The 23,739-nt window shown below is 39.3% G+C and overlaps 1 protein-coding gene across 1 annotated transcript in view; it reads left to right on the plus strand.

Moving 5' to 3' along the window:
* The first annotated feature begins 221 nt into the window (after positions 1-221).
* Positions 222-23,739, plus strand: part of LOC119730394 (serine/threonine-protein kinase unc-51-like) — a 33,092-nt gene continuing 9,574 nt past the window's right edge. The window contains exons 1-18 of the mRNA XM_038203266.1: positions 222-699; positions 1,578-1,670; positions 2,995-3,036; positions 9,394-9,463; positions 10,993-11,043; positions 11,621-11,743; positions 12,568-12,641; positions 13,165-13,325; positions 14,126-14,208; positions 14,384-14,434; positions 15,429-15,682; positions 16,218-16,248; positions 16,727-16,784; positions 18,215-18,337; positions 20,262-20,409; positions 21,374-21,467; positions 22,718-22,900; positions 23,574-23,707. Of these exons, the coding sequence (XP_038059194.1) occupies positions 610-699; positions 1,578-1,670; positions 2,995-3,036; positions 9,394-9,463; positions 10,993-11,043; positions 11,621-11,743; positions 12,568-12,641; positions 13,165-13,325; positions 14,126-14,208; positions 14,384-14,434; positions 15,429-15,682; positions 16,218-16,248; positions 16,727-16,784; positions 18,215-18,337; positions 20,262-20,409; positions 21,374-21,467; positions 22,718-22,900; positions 23,574-23,707 (1,863 nt within the window). The 5' untranslated portion in view covers positions 222-609. The remainder of the gene's footprint in view (positions 700-1,577; positions 1,671-2,994; positions 3,037-9,393; positions 9,464-10,992; positions 11,044-11,620; positions 11,744-12,567; positions 12,642-13,164; positions 13,326-14,125; positions 14,209-14,383; positions 14,435-15,428; positions 15,683-16,217; positions 16,249-16,726; positions 16,785-18,214; positions 18,338-20,261; positions 20,410-21,373; positions 21,468-22,717; positions 22,901-23,573; positions 23,708-23,739) is intronic.

Genomic DNA, 23,739 nt, shown 5'->3' on the forward strand with positions numbered 1-23,739 from the left:
CGTGTACAAATTATCCAATAGAAACGTAAACAGACCTTATTTTGTTTTAAATGAATACTCATATAATTGAGAAATATTCAAAATTTGGACTCCTCTGCATTACTGTAACTAAAAAGAATATAAATAATTGTACTGCCCTTACCCATTTTTGTAAATGGATTATTCTGGTCCGATCAGCTGGACGGCTTTATTAAATGCATGCATACACATGCGCATGACCCGATGTCGTGATGTCAGATCTGTAGTCCTGTATATTATTTTCAGTCGAATGAAAACAAACTGCAGTCATTCGCGGACTTTGGAATGTGAATTTACCGCGATATTGCTTTTATTCCAAAAAAGCTTTTGTCATTGAAGTTTGAGCTGAAATTCAAACGACGATTAACCAGAACAGGATGCTGTACGTTACATTTCTTCAGCGGGAGTATTGACTGAGTGTGGTGGGAAAAAAGATGATGTAATTTTCCAAAACGTCAAGGGCTCAAACTGCACAAAGTGTGTGCTTTGTCTATGGCGGGTTTTTGTGTTCGCCGGCTGCTTTGTTCGCGTTGTTATGATCGGTTCTTTTAGTCGATTTTACCGCCCAGTTTTCCACTTCGGGAAGACAGGATGGAGAGTGTTGGAGATTTTGAGTACAGCAAGAAAGATCTGATCGGCCACGGGGCTTTTGCAGTTGTTTTTAGAGGGAGGAGAAAACAGGTAGGCCTATTTTATAAAACCAAAATAGTTTATTTACTTTTGCCTGATCAAGTTGTGATGTAAATGTAAACAAAAACAATTGTTTGTTTGTACATTTTAATTTTGCTGCCAGATATTGCTGGAGAGATCATTGCTGAATGAACTTACAAAGAGTAATTCCTTAATTTTACTTAATTGCAAGATATGTCATCATGTACGTGAAATTATGAAAACTAACGTAAATGATTTCAGTGAAATATTTTGAAAGATCGCCAGACCATGTCCAAATGTTAAAAAAGGCGATAAGTTGGGTCCAAGTTACTCGGACTAGTTCAGTTGTACTTGTAAAAAGTTGTATTTGTAATATTTCTACTACTCACCCAAACTTAAGCGCCATGTTAAAAACTTGATTGTGTTTGTGAAATTTGATGTTAGCTTTTATAGACGACTAGTAAATTTTTATAAATTGTTTGAACTGTAAACAAAGATACACACGTATGATATTGGGCTTTATTTACATTATTTAATGTGATAACATATTTTGTGGTAAATTTTTGTTTCAAAGATATCCCTATTTTGTTTTGCCTCTAAGGTTGAGAGGACTTACGTCAAATGGTTCAGCAGATGCACATTTTTCACAATTGTTTCCTTTATACAATAAAAAGAATCCAAACATTTTATGCATATAAATTATACAATAACGATTCTCAGTCCCGAATTCATGGGGTGTTTTTCATGTAAATTTAACAATTAATGACCATCACTGACTCTCAGATTTGCATTCATCTATGTGTGTGATGAAGAAATGGAGCAGCAAGTGCAAATTACCACATTTTCCAGCATTCCACTCAAATTATTCCCAATGTAAATAATTGGATGTTAAAACTTTGAACTTGCAGAGATCAGAGGAGACTGTGGCAATCAAGTGCATCAATAAGAAGAATCTGTCCAAGTCTCAGACCCTGCCAGAAAAAGAGATTGAAATCTTGAAGGTGAGATAAAAAAAAGTTAATCCAGAATGTGACACAATGTAAATATAATGAATAGTCATTAAACTAGTTGTTTCTGTTGGTGGTTTTCTGACAAAGCATAGACAGATATGAATAGGCTGGTATTTTGTCCTGGATTTGTTTGCTCATATTCATATTCAGGGAAAGTTGAGTTAACTTCCAGTAGCCTTCCGAAAATTGAAGTCAAAACAAAAGTGTGATCCCCAATTAGTCCCCATTATGAAAGTCATTTCCTTTCTGAGGCTAGGTTTTCCCCAGGTCAGTCATAGATACAGGTGGTTACATAAGTACATGATTGTGTTTGTGACTGGCTTAATAAGGGTCAGGGACAGAGTCAGAACCTTCATTGAAAGTAAAATGTGTATTGCAGCTATGAAACATGTACCTGGGAAGTTGTCAAAGTTGAGAAAAGTCTTGTTTTCATTTTCCGTTTTATGCTTGTTTCATTGTTATTGAGTTGCTCCTTACAGGTAGCGTAGATCATATGAGTTTTGACGCTTGTGCATTTTTTTCATTTGAAGCAACACAAGTTCTTAAAATCTGAAGACGGGTGCTTAACAACTAGTAGCCTGATGAAGTCTTAGCTCTGTGAATGCTGTATTCCGGGAAAACAATATTCTAGGAATAACTAGGATCTTGGTTTCTGTTAGAAAGTTGCTGAGTCATGTTTTGAATTGTGCGTGAAATCAGCGTCCGGGACACGTTGTCATTCAGCCGATTGTAGCTACGCGATGTCATGCGCTGAACTTACAAATAATACGCACACCATTTTCAACAGTAATTTTGTCAGTTAGTTTTTGGATAGCTGCAAATGTTATATCTACGGTACCTTGAACTTGGCCTTAATTTGGCCTATCAGTGTTAGTTTGCAAAACATACCTGAAAAGATGGTCAAAGTACATGTAGACTTTATGTACATGTACACGTATGCCTTACTTACTGTGTACTGGTGGATTTTCTAAGGGGTCAAGTTTGTTTACTTGTGAACTTTGTTGAGACATCGTTTAGAGCTGCAATCAGCTCAATGAGAACTTGTCCCGGATGCCGATTTCGGGCACAATTCAACACATGACTCGGCAACTTTTGAATTGAAATTGAGATGTAATACAGTTTTCTAAGAATATACAGCATTCATTGAGCTAAAACATCTTCAGGTTAGTTGTTAAGCACTCGTCTTTAGATTTTGAGCACTTTTGTTGCTTCAAATTAAAAAAATGCACAAATGATCTACCCTTCCTTTTAAGTCCTTGTTCAAGTATTATTGTAAACTTATATTTTTTATTTCCCCCCCCCCCTCACACTTCAGGATCTTCATCATGAAAATGTTGTGTCACTTCTTCATTTCAAGGTAAGACACTTTTGGATCCTGTAAAAACCTTGGCAATTAACTCAAGCAATCTGTCTAAGATGTGACCCTGGTTCTCCTGATAGTTGCCATGGTTACTCCTTGTAAGTCTGACTGTCTCCATGGTTTGCAAGGCCAAAAAACATGAGGCGACTCAGCTGCTAAATTGTTGCCTGAAGATTTTGTTAAATGTCACCCTGGCATAACCCCAGACTGTTTGGACATTATGAACATTTGCTGTGGAAGTTTATGGAAATTTTCTTCGAAATGAAAATTGTGTACTATTAACCTTTGCTGTTTATACTGATCCATTTTATATTTGGGAACGTTTAAAATCAAGGTGTTATTTTCCTTCTCGGATTACCTATATTCTTTGGCTTTTTTGTGCCAGTCGTACAGTGCCAATCATACAGTGGCCACTGAACCACATATATATGCAGACATTTTTCAAAAACCATTTTTATGTAATTTCAGCAATTTGAGATTTCAAGGTTGAGTTAAATAGACATTCACTTGTCTGGATTGGCTAAAGTTTGACACAGCATTGTTTGCTTTGCAGAAACTTTTTATTATTATTATTATTATTTATTTGGCATTAAAAACACAAACAACAAACATTCACAAAATAAGAGAAAACCAAAAACCAAGAAAACAAAAACGAACATGACGAAAGCCAGGGGCATATGCCCGGAATTAAACAAGTTTACCTAAAAACTGTGGCCCGAAGGCCTTCAATTCCAATACCTCTGGCTACACAAAGAATATATAAATCTATAAAAATGTGTTAACAATAAAAACATAGATGTGCATGCAAAGAACTAGAACATGTTATCATCAAAATCAGCCAAAAGTAGACTTTGGACAAATGTTGGCATTTTTTTAAGACCTGGTTTGGTCAGACAAGTCAGACGTGCACATTTGTTTTACGATCTCTTTCCACATAATGTATGTACCAATTTCTAATGCAATTTAGTGATTTTTTGTCCTTGAAAAAGTAGAGGTACCCGCATATAACCAACCTTGAAAGAGTACATTTATGCAAATTAGCATGTAGTCTACAAGTGCATACGGTCTTACAATTGTGGTAGATGTCAACAAAAAGTGGTTTGAAAACATATCCCCCAAAATTGTGTCAGGAAATGTTTGGGTTGACTGGGCTCTAATTTAGGAAAGCTTCAATGTACGGGATGTGAATTGGTAAAATAACCGTAATTACATCTACAATTGCATGAGTACACAGTGTACAATTTTGTGTTAACCATTGAGCTACAATGTATTAAAAGTACATGCGCTTAATATACTGTGTACATTTTGTGACAAAACCAATACAGGTGTGCAGGCCCAAACTTACTCCCATTCATTCGCAGTACATACATGATGTAAGCTAAGAAACCTTGCATTGTTATTTAAATTCTGGCATCATAAAGGTTTCTAATTGGTCAGTGAGCAAAGTTCAGCTACTGGTCATGCGCTGCAAACATGATGGGGGGGGGGGTCAGTGTTTGGAACTGTTTTGGCTTATCCCTTTCGGTGAGAGGCCTAGGTCAGTTTAAAAGGCAAACAAGTTGAGTTTGCTTTCATCCAAGTTGAACTGGGCTCAGGTCGACCTGCAATTTGCTTGCGCTGTGCAAAACTATAGGCTTGGTCAGGTGTTCATCAATAATGTCCATGATGGTAACTGACTGCTAACAAATTTATAAACGCTAGCCACGTGCTGTAATGTACGAAGCACGGACAGTGACCTCACAGGGCTACAATATGCAAATCAGTTGATGAAGAATGAACCGTTAATGCCAGCTAGTGTTTTTGTTTTTATCAACCAGATACCATTAACGGATACTGTTGACCAGCGCCTTGACCAAAGCTATAGTTCCGTCGTGGTGCAAGCAAATTAATCGCAGGTCAGCCTGAGGCCGGTTTTAGAGCACTCTCATATTGTTATTACATTGGAGCATCTCGACCATTTTGTTATGCGAAAGCAAAAATATTGTATTCAATTTGAAACTTTGCTGTTAAAATAATTGCATCTCCCACAATAATTCATTCATAACTCTCCAAAATTTGCTGTACATTTAGAAGTGTTGGAAGGATGTTTTGGCATAAATTTTCATGGGCACATACTGGTATTTCAGCTTCTTGTGCAATGACTCAGGCATGCAACATATCCTTGGATCAGGTGATTTTCTCGTTTTTCACGTCAAACTCGTTTTTCCACATCAAACTCGTTTTTCACATCATGCCATTAGAAAGTAAAAAAAAAAAACACTGTAGAAAGTCTTGTAGAGGTTATTCTTTCTTCCCAGTTGCATGCCTGAATGACCAGCTGTATGAAAGAGAGTTTCAGTTGTTGTACAACTTCCTCTTCAGTCACAAAAGAACATTTCTACCCAAATCCTTACATTCACAAGCTAATGTTGATTCAGTACGTACTAAATGTTGCAAAGCCAGCTGTTTAAATTCAGTGTATGCACATGATGCATACAATGGTACAATCATGTACAACAAGGTTGCATTTAATGTCATTGTTCTTGAGGTTATATCGGGCACTCAATATCTACGCGATCACATTATGCCTATCTAATATCACAGATATGGGTCAGGTACGGTACATACATGTATATGTTTCCGTGCTCTATGGGCCGTATATATACATGTACGTCATCCCATTATAGAGGTGTCATGTAAAACATATTTTTATAAAGTAGTGGTTATATTGAGTGTTTTACACTGATGTTCCTAGATGCCTATCAGCATTTACAATAAAAACAGCTAGTTGATGTTACATTAATTGCTCATACTGTGAAAGTCTTACAAGTTACAAACAGTATGTACATGTACATGACATGTACATGTTTGCACATTCTGTGCATTCCGTACAGCGTGATCAATAATATATCAACAGCTAGTTCTTCAAAGATTGTTTTCAATGCAAATTCAGTTTAAGAATCTCTGTGTGTTGTGTCACCAACAAAGGCTGAACCACACGTATACATTTGTGAATAGAATCAACTTATGATGTCAGTCCCCCAAAATAGCCATTGCATCACACTGCACCCTGGGCTGCATGGTTCCGAGTCTGTTTACCTCCCATCTGTGTAGGAGTGGTGTGATATTTTAGGCCAGATTTTAAAAGTGTCTGATTCAAACAGCGCTATTATATTATGAAGAAAAAAAGTGTGAAAAGAGTCCAGGCTTTGCAACACTGAAATCATATGTAGCCAGTTTGCAACTAGTCATGCCAGTAGGCCTACAATAGCGAAACGATCTAACTGCCCATGAGGATAAAAAAAAAACGAAGAAAAGAAAGAGGTTTTGTACGTAAAAAAAAAATGCATAACTGTGCCAGTAATTGTTCCGAATAAGTGTATTTTTCAGCATCCTCAGGTTGAAATACAATTCTGCTTAAATTTTGCATATTATACTAAAAATGTACTGTAGATCGACTGTCAAGATACATCAGTACAAACTACAGCATGCATGCATGTGACAATGAATGGACAACCGAGATGTGTACATCATGTATGTTAAAACCCAGAACATATATTTCCTTAATTTCCCTGGACATTTACCGGGGGGGGGGGGGGCAAATGCAGTTAAATAACGTTGCAATAAATTTTACTCACATATGTTCTGCATACACACGTATACATTGTAAATGTGATTAAATACATAATTTGAGGTCTATCATAGATTTTTATGCATAAACTGTTTCCTTTTGAATGGGTATGTGTGGTCATATCATGTACATCATGTACATTTTGTACATTGTACAGGTACATATAAACATACTTTTCTTCAGTACTGAATCCAGGTTCCTTGAAAGTCTTTCAATTTGCACAATCTGTTGGCTTTTTGTAAAATACCGGTACACGAAAGTTAATTTTGTATTAAATTGTAAATTGTGTTTACAACAAAACAATATATCAGACCCAAACATTACATGTGCAAACATTACAATAATCATGCACACCTTTACCAAAACAACACTTTGACCTTTCAATGTTGGCCTCCATTCGCTGAAGGTCACAATAATTGTTTTGATCACATGACTCATAGTATCAGGTGATACGCAAAAACAAGGTCACACACTGAACTGAAGGGCAGGCAGTGGCACTAGGTGTTTGACACACAGCTGGTTTGATACACGTACACACTGATGATCCATCTGTGTTGCACAACAGAGTTTCATACATCACAATAATTGGCACGCTTCCAAGATCCGATGATTTTCTGATATCTATTGTACACGTAAACATTGCCGGGTTGTACACATAAGCATCAATACTGGATTGTTCTGTGTACATATTGTAAATCATGCTGTAGGCATATAGGCCTACTGGTTTTACAGAGAACGTGATGATGTGAAGGCCAAAATCGACAATAATTGGTTTTGACAAGTGCTTATGAAATTATATTGTGCACTGTCTGTATTTCAGCCATATGGTGTTGTCAAAAGACGTCCTCTGAACGAAAGAGCACACAATAGAAGCAGACAGATATTGGGTGTATTGAAGGATAAATGTTGTTCAAAGTAAGGCAAAAACAATAATACTTCTGCCCTATCCTATTTTTTTAGGGGGGGGGGGAGAAATGAGGAAAAAAACGTGAAAACCATCAATTACTACCTTTTACCCTTTACTACTTGCAGACACCTCCATATGATCGTACACACACAAAATTGCCAAAAACAAAACATAAATTCCCTATACAGTGGCGTCTCGTTAATACAAACTCGTTCGGACCTAGCCAAATTGTTTGTTATATCAGAATTTTGTATTAAGAGGAACATCAGTCCCATTCCTTGTGCACATAAATGCACAGTCAGGACCAAGGCTTTTTGTTTGTTATAACCAGATTTTGTATTAACAGAGTTTGTACTAACGAGAGTCGACTGTATACCTACCCGGTACCTACCCTATTTTCAAATACCATGTAATCGGAAGCAGATTTCTTTTTTTGGCCTTATTTGCTGTTCTCCAGCAAATTGGAACAGTTGTACGTAAAACAAGCCATTGAGATCTATTAATTTATGATCAGCCGTGCCTTTGTATGATTACAAAAAAACCTCTTTCTGGCAAAACTACATGTAGGGACAGTTAAAATTGGTTAAAATCATTTAGAAAATACATTCGTTACCGGTATGTCTATAATGCACACATATAGGCCTATATTTATAAAGTTTTAGTTTATATATTTTATTTACCATATCATAGTGCACTTTTGCCATGTATAGCTCAGAGAATAATAAAACATGTAGGGCCCTATACACTATTATCAGGTTCAAAATATTCTCAGAAGCTTTTTTAAGCTATTGTGCTATATGTGTACACTGCCATTTTTGTGCATACACGCTGATCTTGGCATTGTTACAACTTCACTCCGCACTACAGAGTGTCATGTAAGGAATTTTGGCAAGATTCCCATTTTGTACACGTAGCGCCTAGAGGCATGTACATGTATCATTCAGAATCAAGTTTTAAAGTAGAGTCCATCATGTAATTTGGGAAATCAAAAGTTGCTGAGTCGTGTTTTGAATTGCGCCCAAATTCAGCATCCGGGACACTTTCCGATCACAGCTACGCACTGAACCAATGAATTATAGCAACTGCGTGCAGGTGTGCGTCGTGTCAACGCTTGCGCGCTTCGCGGAATTAAAAAATACAAACTTCTAACGGAAATTTCCAACAGTGCGTCTTTTGCTAAAAATAAAAACAAAAGCTGTTTCTAACTTTCTTTTGTTGTTGTTGCTTTACTGTCTTCTTAAATTATGTTATTATCAAACCCGTCAAAACTGACCAACCGGTAGTGCAGCCGGGAAATAGCCAGATTCCAAAAGTTGCAAACTAAAGTTTTAGTTTAATTAAAATAATTGTTTAAGTTCCCCTGTCTATATCTATCTCTATATTGTTTGTGTTGTTTATGATCTCTTATGATATTTCTATGATGGTATAATCTGTTGGTTGTTTTTCTAGATTTTTATTTTATTTTTTTTAATTTTAAAACTGTAAGATGATTGTCAGTCACCATTTTTTTCCTTATATGTACATAATTTTTGTATGGCCCTTCCTTTGTTTGTTTGAATTTGTCATATTTTCCTATGGAATTTTTGTTTTCTCTCTGAATAGTAAACAATAACAGTTTTGTATCCTCCAGTTAATTGTGACTAACTCTATCAACATACGTGTACATGAATCTATCCACAAGTCTCATATATATTGTTTTGTATGTGACCGATATAAATGTCATGAGATGGAAGAGCATTGTTGACATTGCAATTCATATCCGTGCAAGACAAGTGATTATGGGCTAGTTAAAATGTAATCTCAAGGAGTGTCCTTGTTATGTTACTTGTTTGCACAGGAAACGTCCACATCAATGTTCCTGGTCATGGAGTATTGCAACGGCGGTGACTTGGCAGACTACCTCCATGGTGAGAATGCACTATTCAATGTTGAGACAATAATATGAATCATCACTGATGTTATATCTGTCATAGTTCACATGTGGCTAGCAACTCTGGCATATGCCTTATTTAGAAGAGTCCATCAAATTGCATTTATACAATTGACCCTCGAGTGCACAATAAGCTCTGGCCGTGTTGCAAGAAGTCTTGCATGAAAGCTCTTACGTGAAATCAATCAGAATGATCTCTGCCAGAGCTTAAAAATGTGCAGCCGAAAAAGGTTATGTCGATGGCACATATGGAACACCATACATTTCGTCAAATTTCAGGGACAGACAGACAGACAGACAGACCACCAAGTGACATGTAGTTAGCTCCTGCCAGAACTTGAAATATGCAGATGAAATAATGGCACACTATTCAATCAATTCAATTCAAGAAGACTTTTATTCCATACTCCTTTGGGAAAATACGTCGATAATTAAAGAAAAGAAATCAGTTCATAGGAAAATCACAAAATCAAATAATCGACTATAGATACAATATTATATACACTTGGAACTAACAATAAAGTCAATAAGTATGGTCTATACTAAAAGAGAAAAGAGAGAGCCGAGGCTTGTAGAAAACAGCCCGTACAGACCCCCTTCTCTCCCCCCCCCCCCCCCCCCTCTCCCCCGAAGAAAAAAAAATTACAAACAAAACGAGGACGGAACAGACAAGACAGAACAGACATGACAAAAGCTGATTGCAAAATAATACAAAGAAGGAATGTAATATCTGAGGACGACTAAAAGCACTACATCCAGTGCCGGCTGGAAATGTTTCCGCAGAATCTGCACGGTGAATCAATTCATACAGATGCAGTTTCCTCTGGTGGAGAGTCATTGCAGCCCGGTAGTGTGTGAAAAACTCATTGCCCCTCCACTCCTAAGCAGTGTAATAATAACGCTGTCTTACGGGTAAGGCTGAATTCATCGTCGCCTCCAATTGCCATCAAGTAGGTTTTACAGAGAGCAAAATCTATTACTTCCACGGCACAGGGGGTACACTAGGTTCTTCAAGTATGCTAGAATACCCTCTTGTGGCCATTTTATATTGCAAGTTTGTGAATCCTCGTCACCAAATGTTGCAATATAGTAAGGAACGCAGACAGAAATGATGTCACATGAACCTCAAATTGACTTCAACATATTTGCAATGTTATTCATGCTTTCATGCCTTCAACTGTGAAAGTATTTTTCCAAGTAGCCAATGAGAAAACAGGAGTAAGGCCATACATACGGTATTTTGTGTTTCGTTTACTGAATACAACACCTTGTTATCTCTGTAATGAACATAAAAGTGAAATCAATATCACATGAAAAAAAAGCCCGGATTTTACAAGATAATTTTGAAGAACAAATGCAGCTTGGATTGACTTAAATTGATTTTTGTTACAAGGCATTTGATATTAATAAATGAGGTACATGTATTAATTCCTGTTATGCATTCCTCAGTACATCAACAAATTTGAATATCTTACAAAGCTTATTGTTTTATATTTGTCAATTCAGTGAAAGGGACCCTGAGTGAAGATACAATACGATTCTTCCTGAGGCAAATAGGTATGTGAATTAATTCAGTAGTTCCAAATAAATTTGATATTTCATTTCTTATGTTCAGAGACTGTCAGGAAGGGCTTAACATGAAAATCACTTCTTCTTCTTTTAAAAGGAGCACTTTTGAAAAAAATTCACCCCAATTGAAAATGTTTTTTTACCACAAAACGACGCAATGGTTTCACAATATTTGTGCTCAAATTACGCTGGCTTTATCCACTGCTGGAAACATAAGTAAGGCAAAAAATCGCTGCATGTAAACAAACTGGGTTTTTTTTTCAGCAAACACTAATATTTTGCGATCTTCGGACAAAAGTGTACCTATAATGCTTTGCGTTTGAAGTGAGCCAAAAAAATAAGTTATAAATGGTTCCTGCTACAGATATATGTGGTTGAGCTAACAGTGGAAGTTAATTTCAGTTCGTATACATTTTTTCAATACATGTCTATAAAAATGCATGAAATATTCAGTAATTGTAAAAATTGTAAAAAAAAAAAAATGGTTTAGTACATGTGCATGTTAACTGTTGAGGGTATCTGTGATAACATCAGATCACTCAGTGAATTGTGTCTCTGCTTGCAGCTGCAGCAATGATGGTTCTACATAGCAAAGGCATTATCCACAGAGACCTGAAACCACAGAACCTGCTGCTCAGTCACCAGTCCAAGAAGACCCCGCCTCCATCAGACATCAGAATCAAGATCGGTGAGTGTTATAGATGGTTGCGTGAACTACTCATAAGGGCTCCCGTCCATGAGATATACCCAAACGCACTGGTTTATACACTCAATTGCCGAGATTATATGCATGTTCAATTGTCATCTGAGTCTACATGAGGCTATAGATATAATAATAATAATAATAAAAAAATAGCAGGCATTTATATAGCGCTTTTACGCTGCAACGGGGTATCAAAGCGCTTTACAATTACTTTCCTTGTTTCAACGGGCAAACACTCCTGAAACCTTCTCAGCTCCCTTGGGGAGTATACAGCTCAATGCTGCCTGTTAGGTGCAAGCAAGCTAAATCAACCACAACAACCATCTGTGCCCTCACAGGTACCCATTTACTCCTGGGTGGGGGGGAAGCAATGAGTGACAAAGTACACGCACTATGACCCCAGGCAGGACTCGAACCCTGCACAACGTGCAGAATTGCCACAAATCTGATGCCCTTAACCACGAGGCCACAGCACTCCACATATAGATATAGCATTTTTGCAGTGGCCACTGGCATCCCAAAATGGCGCTGGACTGTGGCTTTCAAGTGTTTGTCATATTCACTCTTTCTTTGTCGGTGATGAAGGGATACGTATGCACAGAGACAATAAAAGAGCATTACCAATAGGCAAAGTTCCAAACATTTGGATCTTGTGGTCAAGTTCTGAAGGGTCCATTCTTTGGGAATCCCATTCTAATTCACGTCACCAATTTAGACTTTTTGTTTCCTTTGGTTTCAAGCTCACATTAGTGTAGGATTTCAGTTGGAAAACCTCCTAATGGTTTTCCTTTGCATTTTTTTTCCCCCAGCTGATTTTGGGTTTGCCCGGATTCTGGAGGAGGATATGATGGCAGCAACGCTGTGTGGATCTCCTCTATACATGGTAACAGAGTCAGTTTCCTGAAGTTGTGGTTTTTATTGTTTTATAAAGGGGGAAACCCCTGTACCGCCTGCCTGCATTATTCATGACTCTTGCAATTGTTTAGGAATCGGACGTCATGCAGTGTTATTCTTGGAAAATACATTTTGTTTTTCATTTTCATGGAAAATGGATAATAATAGTAATAGTTTATTCATTTAAATTATGCAAATTCCATGTGAAAATTGTCAAATTCGCAATGCATAAAATATACTCCAAACATGCCTAGAGATGGTGCATTATGCAGCCGATCCACAAACACCAAGGCAAGCTCCCCATGTATAGGAAAGCGCCAGTCTATAAGTCAAAGAGGCCTGAAGCAAGGATATGATCCTGTATAATTACAGAAATCCAAGTGTTTCTTTCAAATTGCATATAATGACCATTCTTGTAATACCTCAAATTCTCAATTTAAATGTCAGAATCCACTTACATCCCTGATGACTAGCTTAGGTTGAAAGTCTTTTTGGCTTTTCTGTTGTTTTAGGCACCAGAAGTCATCATGTCCCTGCAGTATGATGGCAAGGCTGACTTGTGGAGTCTGGGTACCATCATCTTCCAGTGTCTGACAGGGTCTGCGCCGTTCAAGGCCTCCAACCCTCAGGAGCTTAAGAAATACTACCAGCGAGCCAAGCATGTACTGCCTGAGTACGTCAAGTCTCAATGTTGTCAGAAAAACATTCGTAATCAAGTGTTTGCCATAGAGAGGCTACTTTTTTACATAGAGTGGCCACTTTTTGCTAAAGAGAGGCTACTTTTTGCCATAAAGACGCTACGTTTTCACAGAGTGGCTACTTTTTTACCATAGAGAAGCTACTTTTTGCCATAGAGAGGATACGTTTTCACAGAGAGGCTACTTTTTTGCCATAGAGGCTACTTTTTGCCATAGAGAGGCTACTTTTTGCCATAGAGAGGATACGTTTTCACAGAAAGGCTACTTTTTTGCCATAGAGGCTACTTTTTGCCATAGAGAGGCTACTTTTTGCCATAGAGAGGCTACTTTCTGCCATAGAGTGGCTACTTTTTGCCGTAAATAGGCTACTTTTTGCCCCAGAGTGGCTACTTTTGCCATAGAGAGACTACTTTTTTGCCATAGGCTACTTTTTGCCCTAGAATGGCCACTTTTTGCCATAGAGAGGCTACTTTTTGCCATAGAGAGGCAACGTTTTCAAAGAGTGGCTACTTTTTGCCATAGAGAGGTTACTTCTTGCCATAGAGAGGATATTTTCAACTAATAACAGTCAGCTTCTTACATTGTTTATCCTGCAGTGAATCACAGAGTTGTAGTCAATAAAACCCATAAGAAGTCTTGGGCCTAGCTGCATGTAGATTATGCTAACCACTGTTCTGTGAAATTATTGAGAAGAACATATGGCAGTAAAGTTTTGGTACGAAACAACCCGTGCGTTTTTGATCTTGGATTCAAGGTTTGTTTTGTTGCCTTTCAGTATTCCTCAGGGAACCTCAAAAGAATTGAAAGATCTTCTCATCCGGCTTCTGAAACGAAACCAGAAAGACAGGATAGAATTTGGTGAGTTGTGAACCTTCATATTTTCAAGCCAAACCATACAATAGTCTGCTAACAGAAACATTATAATGAACAATTTTATGTAACATTCATAGAAATACATGCGTTTTTTCTTAACACTAAAAGATTCTTGTTTATTTGTTCCTCATTTTATTTTATTTGTTCTTGATTGCCACAGATGCATTCTTCAGTCATCCATTTCTTGGAAAGAAATCACAACCTACCTCATGTGAGTACACACACATACTTGTTCCATAGTTGTGGGGACCACACGCCTGATGAGCGATAGTTATTGTGGGGACCCAAAACACTGTTGGGGCAGTAAAAAGTTCCCACAACTCTGTCCTATAATATCCCTGCCAACAAAAACTTCTCTACAACGTAGTCGGAGCTAACGTACCTTAACCTTGTAGCTCTTTGGAGCCATAAGCATGGGTGGATGTAACCGTACACTTTGCGGGTTTGTGACGTCTACACTCAAAAACATTCCAGGCCCGTAGCCAGCCTGGTGGCAAGGGGGGGGGGGAGCGTTTTTACCGTAAAGTAGACCTTTACTGTACTATCACTGCATCGCCTTCCTGATCTTTGGGACAGATCTTGTGGACACTAGACTAGGCCGCTAGCCACGCGCCTCGCGCTGCTACAACTACTGCAGACCAGAATAACGATACGGCAACGTGCAATGTGACGACTTATACATAGGCTATATAGTAGTGCGTGATGGAATATTTCCTGTTGAGCTATCCCCGCTTGTCAAAGAAGACTTTTTCCAAAGACACATTTTGAGTGAAACTAAAATGTGAATTGCAAGGAAAAAGTAGACCTGCGGCAGAAGGGGGGGGGGGTGTTTCGTTCAACCCCCCGACCAAAAAATAGATTCCTTTTTAAATTGCTATTTTTTATAGCAATACAAAAGTTATACACTTTTGAATGACACATCGACCAAAAAAAAACCGGCCCATGTTTTGAAATATAACTATACAATTCCAAATTATGAGCTGCCGGCAATATTTCCATTCTTGTGAGGTAGGCTGGTTCCTGCCCCACAACCAGTATTGATAATGTACGTATTCGGAAGCCAGTCTATTCGCAAGTTAGAGGATTGTAGAAGTCCAAAAAAAAAGAGGTTAACTGGTTGAAATGAAGCTTACAAGTTGAAAGCGTATAAATAGAAAAACATGTTAGCAGCACTAACATGATTTCCTTTGGTTTTATGACCCCAGCTGCCCCTATGCCAGTACCCAGTCGGACCCGCAGCTTCTTAGCCGATTCCCCCGAGCAACGCACCCTGTCGGTCTCCCCGCTGTCCGGCAACATGCCCATATCCTCCCCCGAGGACCAGCCCCCAAGAAAGCATCGGTCATCGTCTTCCCAGAGCGACAACAGCCGTGGTGGCGCCGTTTCCAGCTCGCCGGACAAGTATGGGACGGGGACGCCACAGAGTATCAACTCCCTGGATAACGAGATCGTAGAAGGGGTAAGGGATGATTTACATGCAACACAGGTCAAGGGAAGCCTCTCTTCATCTATGAGTGATCAAAATGTCAATTTTTTTTCATTTTCTGACCAAAACTATGTTTTCAGGAAAGTCATTTCTTTTTAGCTTAGAGTGGTTTAAAATGGTAACGTTTTAATCGTTTAAACATTTTCAACAAAGCGTAGGAAAATGCTCATTCATGAGACATTGTGTTGAAATAAAAATGACCATAATAATAAAATGTTTAACTTAGCAGTTTTCACAGGTTAACAAACATATCAAGTTTCACTTTGATGTTGCATATTTGTGGAATGGAAGGGGAATGGAATAAAAGAGAGAATTTGGCAACCCTCCCAGCAGCTTTCCAAAAAGGCACAAAAAGTGGCTTATAGGCCTATATTGGCCAAGAGTCATTGTCGTTTTCCAGGACATGAAAACTGGCAGCACTGTCTGTTCTATAAATAAATGTGCTCTGTGTACATATTTCCAAAATCAGAGTTCTGAATGATTTAATATTGTATCTTTGTTTCTGCAGGATTTTGTGCTAGTTTCTCCACACTTTCAATGTGAGTGCTTATTTTGTTTATTACCTTTTAACATCTTCATTATAATTAGTAAGTGCAGCAACATAGCAGACTCAAAGGTAGGGTACCTGTGCTTAATTTGGGGTGCGGCACCCTACTAATTTGTGGGGAGTGTGGCTAGTGGTTAGGATTCATGACTCATGATCAGAGGAGCAGGGGTTCAAATCCAGCTGCTGGTCATATGTTTAGTTCTAATAGGCAAGCCACTTCACCCCCACTTGCCTCTCTCCACCCAGGAGTAAATAGGTACTGGCATTAGCTGGGGAGTAACCTGCAATGGACTGGCATCCCATCCAGGGGGAGGAGAAATATTCTCAGTCGTTTCATGCCAAGTAAACCGGAGATAAATGCCGGCCTGATGGGCCACATTGGCTCATGACAGACTCTGCTTACTTTTTACCCTAAAACCTCAAAGCTGCCTATTTTTCACCTTTTGAAAAATTATATTCTGTCTTTTCAGGTACAGGGTTTGAGCAGTCACCAAAAAGCAGGCGGCTGGATCGCCAGAGATCAGTCAGGTGAGATAGAACGAGTAATCTACACCTACTGCACGATGAAAGTCTCTCACACAAAACTCCTGCATGCCAAGTAGCTTGTTACGTCTCTCGTCAAATCTGTCTCCATCTTGGCAAATGACTCGACACTCGTGCTAAAATGGACAGTAACAATGCTCTGAACTGGAACAAATAATACCGTTGATATTACTGAAGGACATGTATGCCTTTTCTGCTGTATGCGTTTCCACACTTGGGGCTATTTTTTTTCACGATGTACAGTTTGCTACAAATTGTAATGTAAAGTTGAACAAAGACATTGACTGGAGCAGGGTTTGGACGTGTCGGTGTGCACAGAGCCATTGCAGCCATGACAAAAGTTGGATCGAGGATCATCGGTCCACTAGTGGTTGATAGTTTCACGCAAACGCCCCTGGTTAAACAATTATTCATAAATACCTGAGACAGTTTACCCATTCCTGTTGGTCAAGAGCCCGTCACGTGGGTGGTTTTAAATGGTCGATAAAACACCGGCTGGCTGGTTTTAAATACTTCCCTGTGTCACATGAAATTTGGACTCCTATGAAATTTGATCCCTTTTACCCATGTATTGGTTGAATGTTTCATAGAGTCCCAAATTCACACTGCACTGGCACTGCTGCATTCTGCGCCACATTGTGCAGTACACTCCACGCGCACGTCAATCTCCATATAAGGAGATATTTTAGGACTATTGGCGAGAAGCGCATGCCATAAACATAGCAAGAGGGATGTCTAAAAAAGCAGGAAGTAAAATTGTTGAACAAAATCGTTTGAAAATTTATCATTTTCGACTTGTTTTGACTGTCTGACTGAAAGGTATTTATGAATGGAAATACATATGTGCTTGGCTGGTATTAAACAAGTACATTTAAAGCTGGCTTGGGGCCTGGTCGCTAATAATGGTCCAAGCCGAAGGTGCAACCATAGAGGGAACAACATTAATAGGATCAACCTGGCTGGGACCCAACAATTAACGGGCACAATCTCGAATAAACCACCAATTAAAGTTAAAAGTTAAAGGTTGGTGGGTCCAGAATTAACGCTCACACAAACTGAGCAAGGGACATTTGGCTCGGGCCATTATCAGCGTCCAGGCCCCAAGCCGGTTTTAAAAGTACTTCTTTAAAATCGGCCACGCACATATTTATTCCCCTATTAAAATGTCATCACGAAACTCCTTGGTACTGGCTCTCTGCTGTGGACTATAATGTGCACGGCTTTTGTAACCAGCGATGTGACCAACTTCGGTATAGACTGGTGCCCAAACTAGGGCTAACTGTTGTCCACCAGGGTGGGTTAGAGCGAAGATAGTTGAAGTGTGATATAACCGTAGCTCTTTGCTCCATGCCTGTGCATCTTGACCTCATAGTAACCCCATATGTTCTTGCTTTGGTCTGCTTTGGTCTCCACAGTGACCCTCCCCAAGACCCCAGGCGTAGCTCCCTCCCCTCCCCTCCTACCCCCGTGGCCATGTTTACCACTCAAGCACCGGGGGCTTGCTCGCCGACAAACGGAAGCCAGTCTCCAAACGAGAGGTGGGTGTGATTGCCGGGAAAATGGCTTTTTACTTGGAACCTTTGTGAATCCGTTCAGTTCCTTAAAGCTACAGTCCATCATTTGTAATTTGTGCATTTTGTTCTTTTGAAGCAACAAAAGAGTTCAAAATCTAATGAAGGATACTGAGCAACTAACCTGATGAAGTTTCAGCTAAGCTTCAGCTGTACATTCCGAGAAAAGCAGCATTCTAAGATCTCAATTTCAAATCAAAAGTTACTGAATCATGTTTTGAATTGTTTTGAATTGCAGCTATACGCGGCGTCGCGCACTGATCCGACGAATTATAACAACCGCGCGCACGTGTGCGTCGTTCCAATACTTGTGCGCGCTGCGCTGAATAACAAAACGAACTACTAATTAAATTTTATGGTGCTTCTTAAGAATCACCGTTGGAAATACCTTCTTTCGTTGATTACTTCAAAATGACAGCTTCCCAGAAAGAATAATTTCACAGGGAGTTTAGTTCCCTTACTGTCTTTCAACCAAGTTTGTTTTTCAACAATAATTACGCCAGTTACATTTCGGATGGCTGCAAATGATGGACTATAGCTTTAACTTTGCAGGAAATGAATGGCACATCTTTTGCATTTGTAAGGGCATTGAGCCCTGTAACAAAGCATCGTTCTGGCAAAATAAGACAGAACTGGGCCGAGGTCGAAATGAGGGTTTGCGGGTATTAGAAAAGAGCATAAACTTCTCCTTACAGTATTGTTTGTTGCAATTCAATCGGACATTCCATTGACAAGTTACGGTTGTTTAAAGTTTGCTTTATTGACATGTCAAAAAAAGTAAAAGACAGAGAAAAAGGCCTTAAAAAGTTTTGAGTTTTGTGTTCGTGGAAATAAAAGATGCCAATTGTCTAGCCTTAAAAACATTTTTATTCCATGATTTTTATACTATTTATTGTAAAACAAGTGTAGTAGGCGTACTAAAGATTGCATATATCAATCAATCTGAAAATCAGGAAAAAAGACACCCCGTTTGCATTTTTCTCCACTACGGCCTGTGCCCAGTTTCGTTTCATTTTGCCAGAGCACCTCACATATTTTAATGGCAACAAGCGTTCACCATCTCATGCCAAAAAGATCACACACCGTCTGTATCAATAATTATACAGTACACTTTTTCTTTGGATGGACTTTCATGGCATGCAATATTATACAAATATTGAATGCTTCGAGTGGTGTAGTAAAACTAGCCGCCCGAGGTGATCCATGGACATTCTATTTTCCCGAGGCGAAGCCGAGTGAAAATAGAATGGTCCATGGATCACCGAGGGAGGCTAGCTTTACTTCACCACGAGATAAAGCATTCAATATTTGTTTTATAACACTTCACCCACAGACTCTGCTTGATTTTAATATTTTAAATTATCTAAATCTGAACACAGTTGAAATAAACTTCAATTTCAATACAAAATTGGTGGCAAATGTATTTCTCTCTTCCAAACTACCCCTTCACGAAATGTTTGAACCCAAGTCTGCGGCGCGCTCTCTTTGGAACAATACGCGCAACGTGCACACCAGCATCCATTTGCACACAAATACTGCGCCGTGGAAATAGTACTTTGGTTGCTAATGGTATAGTACTTTGGTTGCTACGGGTATAGTACTTTTGGCCGTGCACAGAAAGATAGCAAAATTAGAAAGTAACATGTGACTGGCTCTCGGCCAATCAAGACACAGAATCTGTGGGTGAGGTGTTATAATAAGTGACATTCAGCCCTTGCAAGTACACTTAAAAGTACATGTGCTTATGTTTATTTAACTTATCACTCACTGTGCTGCCACGAAATGACAAACAATTTAAGATGCAGTGATCATGAACATTTTCTTGAAAGTTTGAAAGTTGACACCATCTCGTACAAGTTGTTAATTAATGCTCTCCACCTACACCTGACAGGCCCACCAGTCTTCCCATAGCCACGGGATCCTCTGGCCGGTCCAGCTTGAGTCCCAGTCGCCATCATCCCCCGGGCATCAAGACCACACCCCCTGCCTCCACTCCCAGCCCTCACAGTGCAATAAGTCCATCCAGAACCTCCCCACAGGTGACTTTACACTTGACTACTGTTCCTTAGATAGCTGGCTGGCTGCCTCAATCTGACGATCAGGGTCCCTTGAGGGGAAAAGTGCTTAAAGGGACACTGCGTCCTGGAATACGCCCAATTAGGCTACAAAACGCATTTTGAACGAAATGATGCTATTCGGAAAGAACATTTAAAAATAGGATATAAACATCCACACAACTATAGTATTCTTGTAATATTTGTGCAAGAACGACTTTTGGGGTCCACTTTATATTAGCGACCCCAAAAAGTCGGGCTGTGATTCCGGTCGCAAGGGTTCGCCTTTTGCGGACGTGTACGAAATCGCATTTTGTTCATTGGTGATTGGTCACCACTGTTCGTGAGCACGGCAACTTGCTGTGCACGTGTGTAATACTAGAGACACACGATGTGTATCGTACATTGTATGAAAACGACAGGAAACACGTATCATACTCCGTCGTGTCTGATGTATCAATCAGGGGTTTTTTTTCTTCTTTTCTCAGGAACGGTAAGATATTAGGTTGGTTTCATTTCAACCAGATGTTTGAAATAGGATAAGTAAATATAATCCAAAACATGAAATTTTTGGGGATTTCAGGATGCATTGCCCCTTTTCATTTAGTTAGTAAGCAGACGTTAGCAGAGAACCAGTAACAGTATACAAAGAACGCATGATGTTTTCACTGGTAATCTGTGTTCTGTTAAGCAAATTATGTCTGCGCCTAGCACAGTTCTGTGTTTATCAACACCATGAAAATGACCTCTGATTCCAAGACTATCTGTGAGCAGTGCAAGTTTCTTATTCCTGAAAGAAGTTCATTCCAACTTTGGAATAATTTTGAACTTATGTCGTAAGATTTGAATGAACTTTTATAACATGAGATTTAAGTGACAGGTTTGTTTTGATGCTAGTCTTTGTCAATTTTTTGTTGACTTTGTTTCTTTTACGTTCGTTTTTTGTCAGGGTGTTCATCAACTCCAGTTTGGCAAGTTGCCAAGTCCGGTGGCAGCGGTGGGATTGACCTCACCAAGCAGTCTCCCCTCATCAGGATCACCAGGTTGGGATTTTTTTATTTCATCTTTGCTTCTGTTTCGTTGTGCTTTTCACACAAAAAACCTTTGATTGTTGTTAACATCAAATGGAAATACTCCAAACTTTTGACTTATACAGTGTGCCCCCCAAAAAAGTGTCCGTCTAAATATTTTTGAAATAACTACAAAACCACGAAGTAAAGTTTGAAAATTGTTAATTGTGTGGATACTCCATGGCCTAAACCCCCATGAGTTTCATGTAATTTCCATCACGCCTCACTGCACAATGATCAATTGATCACAACAAAATCCTTCATGTTGTAAAAAAGGGCTGATGTGGTTGGGAATTGGTGGTTGGGGAAACTAACTAGGTGCATTATAATACATTTTTCAGAGTTGAACAAAGAAATTGTATGGAGCAGGGCTTGAACCTGCGACCTCCGGATTGCCGTTCCGGTGCTCTACCAACTGAGCTATCCAGCCCAAAGTTGGCGGTGCCCCAATTTGTCAGTGCCTTTGTTCAAGCGACGCTTGATAGAAGTCAATAAACCTGTATCTGCCACGTGGCAAGAGATCACACCAAAAGTCACAATGCTAGAAACATAAGCAATGCTGCAAACCCGGATGTTGTACATCTGCATCAGTATAATTACAACACCATCAAAACTTGTTAAAGCTATAGTCCATCATTTGCAGCCATCCGAAAAGTAACTGGCGTAATTATTGTTGAAAAACTGGCGTAATTATTGTTGAAAAACATACTTAGCTGAAAGACAGTAAGGGGACTAAACTCCCTGTGAAATTATTCTTTCTGGCAAGCTGTCATTTTGAAGTAATCAACGAAAGAAGGCCTTTCCATTGGTGCGTCTTAAGACACACCATAGGAAAATTTAAATTAGTAGTTCTTTTTGTTATTCGGCGAAGCGCGCACAAGCATTGGCACGACGCACACGCGGTTGCTATAATTCGTCGGATCAGTGCGCGACATCGCGTATAGCTGCAATCGGCTCAGTGAGAACGCGTCTCGGACGCTGAATTCAGGCCCAGATCAAAACATGATTCAGCAACTTTTGATTTGAAATTGGGATCCTAAAATGCTGTTTTTCTCGGAATATACAGCTGAAGCTGAGTTGAAACTTCATCAGGTTAGTTGTTCAGTACCCTTCATTAGATTTTGAACACTTTTGTTGCTTCAAACGAACAAAATGCACAAATTACAAATGATGGACTATATCTTTAAGCTTTATAACAACTTTGCTGAACTTTCTTCATTCAGGTGGAGGTGTCATCCACAGAATCTCCAGTCGCCCCCAGGCCTCCCCGTCACCGCCCCTCTTCAGGTTCCCCACGGGGAGCTCCAACTCCCCACCACAGATAGAAGCGGGGGCCACGGCTCATCATAAGTGGTCCCCGCCCACCATGAAGCACCCCGGGTCCGGCTCACCCGCCAGGAGGAAATGTAAGCTGTGATTGAAAGTTACAAATCTGAATTGCTCCTAGTTGGACTTTTCTGTTCAATAATTTTCCATGTTTCCATTTTGGGAAATCTTGAATTCTGTTCCAGCTGTACTAACAGTTGACAAAAGACTTTTCAAGCTTGTCAATACTGAAAGTGGCTGAAGTTTTGACAGTTTAAATGTACAAACCAATAGCTGTGAGTTATGCTTCATGTCAAAACAGTGTGTGCTCAACAAGTGTTGGTAATGTTTTGTATCAGTTTTCGATTAAACCTTATAGGGTTTTCTCAAAAATGCAGAATTTAAGGAAGAATGAAGTCTGTTTATTCTGTTCTGTTTTCCACTGAAGTGAAAATCGAATTGAAATTGAGATCCTAGAATATTGTTTTCTCGGAATATACAGCATTCACTGAGCTGAAACTTCATCAGATTAGTTGTTCAGCAACCATCTTTCGATTTTGAGCACCTTTGTTGCTTCAAATGAAAAAAATGCACAAATGACAAATGATCTCGACCCTACCTTTTTTAAGTACAGAAAATATTCCATTGGATTGCTGCACAATAGTGGATGTTAGATTTATTCTTGGGAAAGTTCCTTGCCAGGGGGACGCTGAGTCAATACACAGTCCATGCTCGGCCTCGGGAACAATAACAAATCAGTCTCTCCATTTCCAGTGTCCTCACCGGCAAGAATATCCCCTCTGGCTTTCAACAACCCAACTGCCCTCCCAACGATAATGGGATCGCCCACCAAGAGAGGGGACAAGGTATCGTCGCCCATGAGGACAGAAGACATCATTTTAGAAGGGGTAAGATTCTTTGAGTTACTGCCGCTTGTAGC

This window comes from Patiria miniata, unplaced genomic scaffold (assembly GCF_015706575.1).
Source record: "Patiria miniata isolate m_02_andy unplaced genomic scaffold, ASM1570657v1 HiC_scaffold_22, whole genome shotgun sequence".
Classification (NCBI taxonomy): Eukaryota; Metazoa; Echinodermata; class Asteroidea; order Valvatida; family Asterinidae; genus Patiria; species Patiria miniata.